At 35.5% G+C, this 11,742-nt stretch overlaps 1 protein-coding gene across 1 annotated transcript; it reads left to right on the top strand.

The window, feature by feature from the left end:
- Positions 1-9,593: 9,593 nt before the first annotated feature.
- LOC143619554 (histone deacetylase HDT1-like) lies at positions 9,594-11,041 on the top strand. The gene is made up of 3 exons (XM_077091450.1): positions 9,594-9,628; positions 10,422-10,492; positions 10,578-11,041. Exons 1-3 carry the CDS (start codon positions 9,616-9,618, stop codon positions 10,797-10,799), a joined length of 306 nt encoding a protein of 101 aa, XP_076947565.1. The 5' UTR covers positions 9,594-9,615; the 3' UTR covers positions 10,800-11,041.
- The last annotated feature ends 701 nt before the right edge of the window (positions 11,042-11,742 follow it).

Below are 11,742 nucleotides of genomic sequence, written 5' to 3'. Positions count from 1 at the left end.
CCATCTGACAAGTGGCGAAGGTGTCTCATGCGTGGTGACAAGTGGCGTGATGAGTCACCCCTCAACCTACTATATATATATATATATAGGTGTTACGGTGGGTGTTCATAGAGCAGGTTAATCACCATCAGGTCAGTCGAATGTTCGAGCAAAACTCACAACAACCAAGTCACACACCATAGACAGTTCAGTTCGTTTCCAACTTTTATGATCCCGAACTTGCGTTTCAAATATGGTTCGGGTGCTAGGGTAATCTCGGCAGTACATACTGCTTCGGCTGTTGTACCCTAGGAAACAGACGGGCTCACGAAGGTGGCCCGAAATCTGTTTTTAGGGACCTCTATTTAATAGAAATCCTCAGCCACAACCAGGAACCAGAGTTTGTTCAGTTTTGCAGCTAGAAAGGTGTAGACGTCTTCGGGTGATCAAGACGGGTTCACCAAGGGCAGAGGTGTACAAGAAGACATGACTCGGAGGAGATGCTTGGGTCTTTGTCAACACGAACTAGGCCATGAGAGTGCGGTTCCGATACGATTTCAACACGATGAACAACTCGACTCTTGTCCGGTTTCAACTCATCAAAGAATTTGGTGTTCAAGCACACGTTAGGGACTTCGGTATGAATCAAGACATATATATATGTTATATTTGTTGTTATTCTCGTTTAAATTTGTATACGGTATATGTACTACAATTTCCCAAATTTGTATAAAGAGATTATTTATTTATTTTATTGATATTGTTTAATAAAATCGTGACCCATGTTCTACAGTATCTTCATTATGTTTTTTTTTCTGTTTTCGTTTTTGTTTTTTTGCTAGCGTAATAATTAGCAGCTAGTATGTATTTGTGTACAACATGATCTATACTTTTGGCCTGATGAACATATGCATTCTTAGAATTTTTAAGTTTTGTAGATATTGATTGATCGATGGCTTGTTTATAATTATTATTGGAACACTTCATTCTGAGAGCATGCCTAAGCTAATGTTTGACTTGGTGTTTGACCAAGACTTTCTGCTTTCACACAACTCGAAAAACGGCAGATTGTTCTTCCATGGATACATAACTGATAAAGAAGATGACTTAGTGGTAGTTAACAAGAAAGATAGCAAGCAGAATGTGAACATTGTGAAACCTAAAAAGATGATTCTGACTCTGTGTTACTATTGTTACTGGTATTAATAGTGCTACTACTATGTTTTGTCATTGGTTGCATAGTAGTAATTTTGGCTTTCATTTGCTTTCTTTTGCATATGCCCGTAAACCGCCTGAAAGGTTGGTGAATTGTCTGTGAACCGTTTGACTGGAAGTTCGTTTATGTTCGTTAATTTAATAAATGAACAAACAAGAACAAAAAGCTTGTGTTCGTTTAATGAAACAAACGAACATGAACACATATTTCGTTCGTTCATTTATTTTTGTGAACGTTTGTTTACGTTCATTTATTTATGTTTGTTTATTAATGTTCATTTTTGGATGAAACATCTACTTAATGTTTTTATTTTATTGTTTGTGTTCATTTGTGTTTATGTGCTCATTTACGTTTGTTCATACATGTTCCTTGATGTTTGTTTATCTTTATTCAATTATGTTCGGGAAATCTTCGTACAGATTTTAGATGAACAAAAAGAAACGAACACAAGCATGCTCATTTTTTAAACGAATGAACACAAATATTTGTAAGATTAAGTGTTTGTGTCTGTTCGGTTTGTTTACATGCCTAGGATCAGTGTTGTAAAACTCGGCTACTCGGCGCCTAGGCGCTCCTCGGCACTTCACTGCACCGCTTTTCTTCTCCAAGGTCAAAAAACTCGGAATCGGCCCTAGGCAGTCAAACTCGGTCCTAGGCGGCTCTACTCGGCCTACGCGGTCCAACTCGGTTTTAGCAAAATTTTGACTTTTATTAAAAAAAAACAATTTTTCTAAGAGCCCACCATTGTTTTTTTTTCTTTTCACGCTAGGACGCAACCTAATTTCAGTTTTAAATTCGCAACCACCATTGTTATCATTTGATTCGAAGTTCTAAACTCGCAACCTCTTATTTAAGTTCGATTGAGGTACGTATTTCATCAATTGAGACATGTTCTTGAACTAATATGTAAGTATTATTAATTGTTTTTATATTTTTCGTTTATATTTTGTAGAATATTTAGTAAACTTTTGATATTTGGCATATATATAATCTCGACAACTTAATTTCTTTATAAAATACCATGTCCAAGTACTCCCCGAGTACATCCCACCTAGACCGAGTACTCGTAACTCCCTAGTCGACCGCCCTGGGAGCGTCTAGCGACTTTTGCAACCTTGCGTAGGATTCACTTTTGCTTAAGCAAAGTGTATGATATTTGTAATGTTGTTATCAACTATGTTCGTTTGTTATCTAAACATATATAATAATATTTAAACGAATGAACATGAACACAAATATTTGTAAGATTAAGTGTTTGTGTCTGTTCGGTTTGTTTACATGCCTAGGATTCACTTTTGCTTAAGCAAAGTGTATGATATTTGTAATGTTATCAACTATGTTCGTTTGTTATCAAAACATATATAATAATATTTATTATGTAGTTATATGTTTTAAAAATACTTCTATAGTTGCATAATTATTAGTCTCATTTAGACATGCGATTTTAACTAACCCTTTTATCTTAAAATTTGAACTTAAGCTAGTTTATCCTGCCTATTGGACATAGCGGAGAACGCTGGCTTCCATTCAAGAACAGATGGCTAGAGTCAGTTTGAGAATCAACACCGTGCAGCCTATTAGACACATCTCGTCGAAAGTTGTTGACTTGGCATCACCTCTCAAGGACTTTGTGTGGGTTAAATGGACTCCTTTCAAAGTGGTATGCTTCGTCTAGAGACTTCTGCAAACCATAATTCCTTTGGCCTCAAACCTTGTTTGGAGCATTGATGTTTACTCTGTTTCGTGCCATTTTTTCTCCTTGGAGACCGAATCTACTCGCCACACCTTTCGTTCATGCACGTTTGCTAAAGATGTTTCGAGTCGAGTTGGACCCTGACGTGGCAATGATTTATTGGGATCGCATTTATCCATTAGCAGGGAAGGCAATCGAACCAAACTCGAAACATTCAGCTCGTTTACTATTTATTATTTAATTTTTATATATTTATAATTATTTTCATATAGTTTTTTAATTATAACTTTATATAGTATGTATTATTAATTTATTAATATATATATATACATATATATATACTAGCAAAGAGCCCGCGCGTTGCGGCGGGGACACAGCACAAATTCAATCAATAGGGGATTGGTGCGTTATTGTACCAACATTTGTGATGTAAAAATTTGTAATCAATATAATTTATCACACAAAAATAAAAAAGAAGTTTGTATAACACTATCATAATAAATAAATAAATATATAAATAAATAAAGCTAATCACAATTAAGTTTTTTTTAAGTTACCAACATCAATATGTAATACTGATTAAAAAACTTGGATGAAAAAACAACTTGTGCCCTTAGGTATTATGTCACATAATCCCGTGTAGTTTCGTGGTTTCCATCCATGCTCTCCTTGATACCGAAAAAAATGGACATGTTTATATCCATTTAAATTTCATAATATCGTATATATCCTTTCAAATGAAAAAAAAACATTGTACTTACACATTCAATAGTGAATAAAATAAATCAGTTGCTTGTTACATGTTTTTTTCACTGAATAATCGAATAAGAAAACTTCATTATGCTTAGTTGTGTCACGCATGATGTTCTCTTTGTGTATTCGGTGAAACATACTGTTATAAGTAACTGATTTTATTTAATTTATTATGAAATGGGTATCTGTAAATATTCACCAACACAACATTAAAATTACGGTTTCAAAATATTAAATTACCTTAACCGCAAATTGTCCGGTCTCTCCTGCAGCAGCAGTGACAAGATCCGTCTTTCCAGGCTTCATTTGTGCTGGCAGCATAAAAAATGATTCACTCTAGTATTGTAACTAAAGCATAAAATATATTGAGTATAACATTTTTATAATGTTTTTTAAGAAACAAACCTTTTCTAAAAAAATTGAAGCTGTAAGTCCAGAAGTAAGCATAGCAACAACTTCGGGGTCGGGCCTAGCCACAGGAAGAATGTCTTTAGAGGGTGCCTAAAATGTACATAATCCAATATCAAATATTAGGTTAAGTAATTCAATTAGCTACTGATAAAATAATAAAAATATATAAAAAATCAAATATTTCTAGATGAACACACCATGAAAAATTCCCCTAGCTTGTCCTGCTGCAGCAATAACAATATCTGCCTCACAAATAATACTTTGCGGGCGGGGTGTACGTTAGTGAACTACAGTAACAGTGGCGTACCCCGTTTCTCTAACCACTAACTATCCGACCCGAAAAACTGGTCCAACCGGTTAATTCCCGCCAAAAAAAAACGGTTAGCATGTTAACTAGTTAATGGTTAACAGGTTAACCGTTTTGTGCACCTCTAGTTGTACTAACCGGTACATAAAAAAATGATTTTTTGGTTTTAGGTGTCGCCACCAAGCACATGTAATTGCAGGACCAGCAACAACTCGTCCCATGAATTCCCGGTTAATTCCCGCCAAAAAAAAAACGGTTACCCCGTTTCTCTAGCCGCTTACTACCCGACCCAAAAAACCGGTCCAACAAGTTAATTCCCGCAAAAAAAAAACGGTTAGCATGTTAACTAGTTAATGGTTAACAGGTTAACCGTTTTGTGCACCTCTAGTTGTACTAACCGGTACATAAAAAAATGATTTTTCGGTTTTAGGTGTCGCCACCAAGCACATGTAATTGCAGGACCAGCAACAACTCGTCCCATGAATCCCCGGTTAATTCCCGCCAAAAAAAACGGTTAGCATGTTAACCAGTTAATGGTTAACAGGTTAACCGATTTGGGCACCTCTAGTTGTACTAACCGGTACATAAAAATTATTTTGCGGTTTTAGGTGTCGCCACCAAGCACGTGTAATTGCAGGACCAGCAACAACTCGTCCCATGAAGCCCCAGGGTCATTGTTGCAAACTAATAACATGGCGCCAAAGTTAAATATAGATGATTAAAACATAAGATAATTAGTTTGCAAATTAGATTTAAAACAAAAACCTAATTTTACATTTTTAAACAACTATATCAATGTGGTCATTTTTAAACGCCTATTTCTAAAACTACTAATTTCAAACTCATTGAAACTAAACAATAAACCAAAAAAAAAAGAGAGTATTTTAACATAAGTTAAAATAAAAATGAGAAACACAACATGCATTCCATTCAATTTATTTCTAACCTTAGAGATGAGACCATAAGAAATATCAATTGAGTAATAATTGAATATGCCTTTGATGAATGCTGACCTGATGCACTTGTAGCTATTTTCCGCATTTCTAGTTCCAGCAACCATTATGAAAGTAAAAATGACCATTTCATGAAAATATAGGCAATGAACATCTAATAAAGAATCATAGTTTGAATTTTGAAACATGGTGATGACTTTTACTATGTTGAGTATTAGTTACAAACATGAGGTATTAACATCAACCCATGAAACTCACCTGCCCTTCCCAACCCAAAAATCCATGACTGTCACTTTTGACTAACCGGTCAAATTAACCTGATTAGTCAACCAGCTCTAATTATTAAATTTGACCAATTAAAAGTCAGAATTGATTATTAGATCAAGTTTTCAATAAAATTCAGTTTCAGATTTCTCAACATAAACCAGATCTGCCTTTATGACATTTGCAACATTCAAAATTCTTTTCACGTGTTGACCTCCCATCTTCTATTCTTGTAATACTTCAAAATGACCAAAAGTGCCCAACACACTTCCAATATGCAAAACCTCATCAACAGCCCACAAAATTTGATTGACCATATCATTTGTAGTTGGCAAATAACATGCATTTACCAAATGCAAAATAGAAGGAAATAAATGAAACCTTTGTTGCTACTACTTTAAAAATAAACTAATTAAGTGTCATTAATGTACCTCCACAAATAAAGTTGGCTCCATTCTTGGTTTTAATTGCTTACAAGCTTCCAAAACCACAGCCCCATTCATATTAGAGCTAACAGAACTTGCTGTGAGAGAATCACAAACTGCCAAAATCCACCCCTCGTTGCCTCATGCCTGTAAAAAGCTCCCATAAGCCGGCCACAGTTAACTCCCTCATATAAAGCTCCATAAGCCGGTCAATTTCAAACTCCTTTTCCACAACTGTGCTCAGTATTCTTTCCCTTCCTATAACCCTTCAAGACACCACCTGCTTGGCATCGTGTTTTAGAAATGAGTATTTGGTTATTAGGTTTCAAGTGCATTTGCTTACAGTAAAATTGGTTTTGAAATGTAAATAAAATATGTTGTCAAATAATCAGATTAATTTGCAAAGGCTTATTTTGATCACCAGATATCATTTTACATGTATAATGTTAAATTATTAGTGAAGAGGTATGTACCCGCCTTAACATCGAGCGGGGCGGGTCAACCCACAAGATATATACAAGAGGCTTGAAATCAAGATATCATGAAGGCACAAAGCCAAAACCTATGCGCATGGCGCATATCACATATGCTCACGCATCACATATGCTCACGCATCACATATGCTCACGCGTATCACATGCTCACGCACCATATATGCTCACGCATATCACATCTGCGCGTGGCGCATCTGCGCGTGGCGCATATCACATGCTCACGCATCATATATGCTCACGCATATCACATCTGCGCGTGGCGCATCTGCCCGTGGCGCATCTTACATATGCTTGCGCATATCACATCTGCGCGTGAGAATAAAGAGAAGACCTCGCGCATCCTCAGGATAGGCGCATATCACACATGCACATAATCAACCTCGTCCTTATCCAAATCAGGATAAGAACAACCTTGATTGTGCTCGTCAGACAACCTTCCAGAAGGTATCCTTTAAGGAATAAGAATATGCTGATGTTGACAGCTGCCAATGAAAGGTGGACAACTCAGCAAAACCCATGTGCTACCACGTGATTGCACATGGGTCAGGTGAAATACCTGGGTCAGAGAATAATCAATGAAAAAGCACCAGGTGTCCTAAGGACACGTGGCGCAAAGCAATAGGAGAAGGCCAAAAAGGCCCTAATGGGATCTGAGCCCAATCATTGGAAACCCTAACACTATAAATACCACACCACCTCCACAAGGGGAGGTAAGCAAGAAAATACATTCCAATTGCTTACTCACTCTCAGATTATTATTATCTTCTCCTACAATCTCTTATTCTCACACCGGAGGGTTACCCCAAAGAGGACCCCTCTGTCCCTTTCTGAGGGGTAAGTTCACGGTGCTGCTCGTTTTGTAGGTGGAAGAATTCATACTCCGGAGAACCATCGGTGAAATAGCATACTCATACCCGAGGAAAGTTGATCGTCTACCAGTGAGTCGATCCACGTTTCTTCAATTAGAATTGTCAAACACTCAAAAGAAGTAATTATCTTATTATCGGTTTATCATAAAATCAAATAGCAGAAGCATATCCAAACACTATCTCCTACAACGACAACCCTTTTCATTAAAATTGATTATCTGAATCTTATTGACCGGAATGCCAAACATAAATGAATGCAAGAACCAAAAACTACACTGACATGTAAGTAATGGGACGAAGTAAAAGTGTAAAACGCATAGTTTTCACTGAACTGAAACAAGGCGAAAACCAAAGCATAATTAAACCAAGTACCTGAATATGTATGATCGAGATGAACCGTAAGTATGAATCGGTAAGATCGAGATTTGCCGGATTTGAGAAACTGCTGTGGAACGGTTGGTAACAGATATGTAACAGAAACCTGAAACATTAAACCTGCAATACTGATAATTGAACCTTCGACTTTGATTTTTGAGTAGATATAAGATGTTGAATTAAGATTCGATTTTGGATGTCAATAGACACATCAAAGTGAAACGGAAGAAAATATTTACCTTTTGCGAGCTCCCTTGAATTGAATTGAAACCCTAGAGGAAAAAAACTGGTGATTCGATTGAATGACTGGTGGTGGGAGCGTTGTATTATGTAGGATTGAATGATTCATGCGTTAATTTCATTATATTTGTTCCATTGACTGCAAAACTTATCAGGTTCCTTAATTGATTTTAACTGCCAGACGTTATTGATAGCAATTGATTAGGGATGCAGAAGGTGATACGGGCAACGGATGATGCCTTGAATGTGCCGGAGATCAACATTACGTTGGAGACTTTGTCAGAGATTTAATTGATTCATTCAATGTAACGGCGTCTTGGAGAGAGAAAGAGTGGGAAGGGTGCAATTACTATTTTGTCCATCTTAAATCTTTTATATGTAATATAGATATATACATGGAATCAGGATTAGGTGACAACTTTTTGAAAATTAAGAACTATGAGAACCAATTTGGACACAAAAAACCCCAAAAATAAAACAAACCATAAAACAAAAAAAACATAAAAGTAAAAAACCAAAGTTCACATATATGTATAATATGTAAAAAAAAATTCTTGATTTAGCTAAATTATACATATATGTATAATATGTATATATATGTACACACATGTTTTTTTTCTATACACATATGTATGATTTAAGGTAAATGATAATGTACACATGTGTACATTACGTAACTAAAGATTTAAATGAAAGTATACATGTGTATAGGTATAATACGAATTAAAAAGAAAAAAAAATCGGTTTTTTTAATGAAACCGGAATGAAATATAAGAATTTTGGTTTTTTTACTTTTTTAAAATTTTCGTTTTTTTTGTTTTATAATTTTTTAAATATTTTTTAGATGTTTTTTTTGTGGTCCAAAATGGTTCTCAAATTTCTCAATTTGTCAATGGTTCTCTTAGAATCCTTACCTGCATACACACATACATACATATATATATATATATATTAATAATTCCTTCATAAACACAAGTGGTGGTATTGAGAGCGGCGTCGGTTACGGTCGTGGGGGTGGCAATGGAGATGAGTTTTTAAGTTTACCTTTTCATTTGTCTCTTTAACTTGGGAAAAGGACATATTTTGCCCTAAAACTAACCATGCTAGCTCAAGCTAAGAAAAATGTTCAGTGAAGACCAATAGAGTGAAAATTGGGATTTACTTAGAGAATTTCTTAAGTTATGATTAATACATGCTAATAGGTCAAAGTTTGAATTATTAAAATCCAATATCTCTTAATAAAATCCAATCCATCACTTGTGACGTAATGGTAGGAGGTTGGGTTCTTCAGTGGAGACCCAAGTTCGATCCCCACTTGTGTCGCTTTTAGTGGATTAAGGCAATGAAGGATTTGAACGATTGCTTGCGAGGTTGCTAGCTCGAATCCTAAGCCTACCCGGGTATGATTATTATGCTCTTTTGGCAGCGCGTCTGTAACAGCTAGCGATATGGTTTCTTGAGGAAACACCCAAGTCAAAAACTTTTAAGTCAACGTGAACACTATTAAGACAACATTGGAAAAAAAAATGATAAAAATAAAATCCATTAAAAGCCTTAAAAATATTTTAAGGTCAATCATTCATTCACAATCATTCATTCTTCTCTGCCGCTCATCTCTCTCACTCTCTCTGCAACAATGGAGTATTGGGGTAAAATATCCATTTTCATAATTCGAAATTAGTGTCAATAATAATAATAATAATAATAATAATATAATTAGGTCAAAATGATATTGAAACCATTGTCTAGAATTTATTGAACAATGCTAGCAGCTAGGGTTTCTAAACATCATCATCTATACTTTTTGTTTTTATTTTTTATTTTAGTCTGACATTGTTAGAGGCTCATTAAGGCTCGACAAACTTAAAACGATTTTCTCATACAAGACTCGGGCTGTTTTAGAGTTTATTATCGATCCGATCTCAGGGTGCAAACGAGTCGAGTTGCTCGTGAGCTACTTCAGAGCGAAAAAGCTCGATTGAGCCGAGCTTAAACAAGTCCGAGCTCGAGCCTAAAACTAAGCTCGCTTATTAAACGGGTCTGGACCCGAGCTTCACTTATCAAGCTCGAGCCAGCTCGTAAGCCTAAACGAGCCTGTTATTAATAATCTAATATAATCGTTATAATATATATTTATATATATATAGCAATTATTTATTAAACTATTTAATATTATGAAAAAACAGCTAAATAACATATTATATTAAATTTATAATTACTAAAAATATATATATAAAATAATATTTAAATATATAAAAGTTAATTAAGAAATAGTATATGAGCCGAGCCCGAGCTTGAAAAACTATTCGCAACCCGAGCTCGAGCTTTAAAAATAGAGGTCAAACAAGCCGAGCTCGAGTCTAATCGAGCTCGGGCTCGGCTCGTTTGCACCCTCTATTAAAATGACAATAGTCTAAATGTCTAATATTGCTCTATTTTCAGGCGTGGAGGTTAAAACTGGTCAGTCACTTGATGTAAAACTTGGTGAAGGAAAAATCTTGCATCTTTCACAGGTTTAAAATAATCTGTTTAATTCCATGGGATGTGTTTTATTTTTTGTATTGATCATATAAACAAGTTGTTTTTTTTGATGCATAGGTTTCTTGTGGAGAAAACAAGAATTACAGTTATGAACAAGTTTGCGCTTTTATCACCATTAATGGCAAAAGGCTTGTGCTTGGAACACTTCATTCTGATAAGATGCCTCAGCTCAAGTTTGACTTGGCGTTTGACCGAGACTTTCAGCTTTCACACAACTGGCAAACTGGCAGTGTGTTCTTCCATGGATACACGGCAAAAAAGATAGCAAGCAGAATGTGAAGATTGTTGAACCTGAAAACCATGAGTCTGAATATGTATTACAATAAAGGCGTTTGCTCTTATTTCGGCTTTATGGGAATGGGACTCTACTCGTCATATCGGTTATGTTTGTTTGCTATCTGAGTATGTATAACAATGTTTATTATGTATCTATATGTTCTATAAATACACTAGTATCTGCACATAATTAATAATCTCGTTTACTCTCGCGATTTGAATCAAACAAGATGTCTTAGAAGTTGAACCTAAGCTAGTTTATTAAGTGGTCTCTAATTTAAGTGTTAAGAGTCGGTTTGAGAATCAGCACCGTGCAGCCCATTAGACATATTACGTCGTAAGACATTCCGTTATGTGGTGAATCAAGTGAATATTCGGTTCATTTGTTTACCTTTTGCTATATGGTGTTATTTATGTGTCCTTCGGATTAAAAACAAAAGTGCATATACATGGGTTATATTGGTGAACTATGATTGCGTGTTGGTGCATATGAATCCATGAACAACCTACACTAATCAAATTAAAAAACAAATCGAAGGAAAATTATAGAAGATGCCAAGGCCTACGGGTTGTTATGGTTCGGTAATAGGTAAGAGGAAAGTCGATTTTTTTGAGAAAATTGATGTAAATTTAAGCTAATGTAATTATGTTGTTTGTGTATGTTTTTGGTGGCCAGCTTTGGGACAATACTAATGAAATTTGCTTCGAAACTCTGTAAGAAAATAGCTATTTAGACACCCGTTTTGCTATCCAAAGCCACCTATACGAGTCTTATAGATCATACTACTCGTATAGGTCACATCTTTTTTTGTCAATTTCCGTTGACCACGTTATACGAGAGAGCCTATACAACTAAACCCCATACGCGAGTTGTATGGGGGTTTTACGAAATCTATATGAGTGGAGGCCATACGAGACGTCAGTGGCGAAGCTTGGACACATACGC

The sequence above is a fragment of the Bidens hawaiensis genome, unplaced genomic scaffold, assembly GCF_021521415.1.
Source record: "Bidens hawaiensis isolate Kalapana, Puna unplaced genomic scaffold, B.hawaiensis_p1.1 tig00002477_1, whole genome shotgun sequence".
NCBI classification, from domain to species: Eukaryota; Viridiplantae; Streptophyta; class Magnoliopsida; order Asterales; family Asteraceae; genus Bidens; species Bidens hawaiensis.
Note: the sequence above shows the minus strand (reverse complement) of the source record. Positions and strands in the feature narration are given on the sequence as shown.

What these genes read in the sequence shown, in the direction of transcription:
- LOC143619554 (XM_077091450.1), top strand. An exon ending in AAATCTTGCATCTTTCACAG is followed by an intron (nt 10,493 to 10,577) that starts GTTTAAAATAAT and finishes TTTGATGCATAG; the next exon opens with GTTTCTTGTGGAGAAAACAA.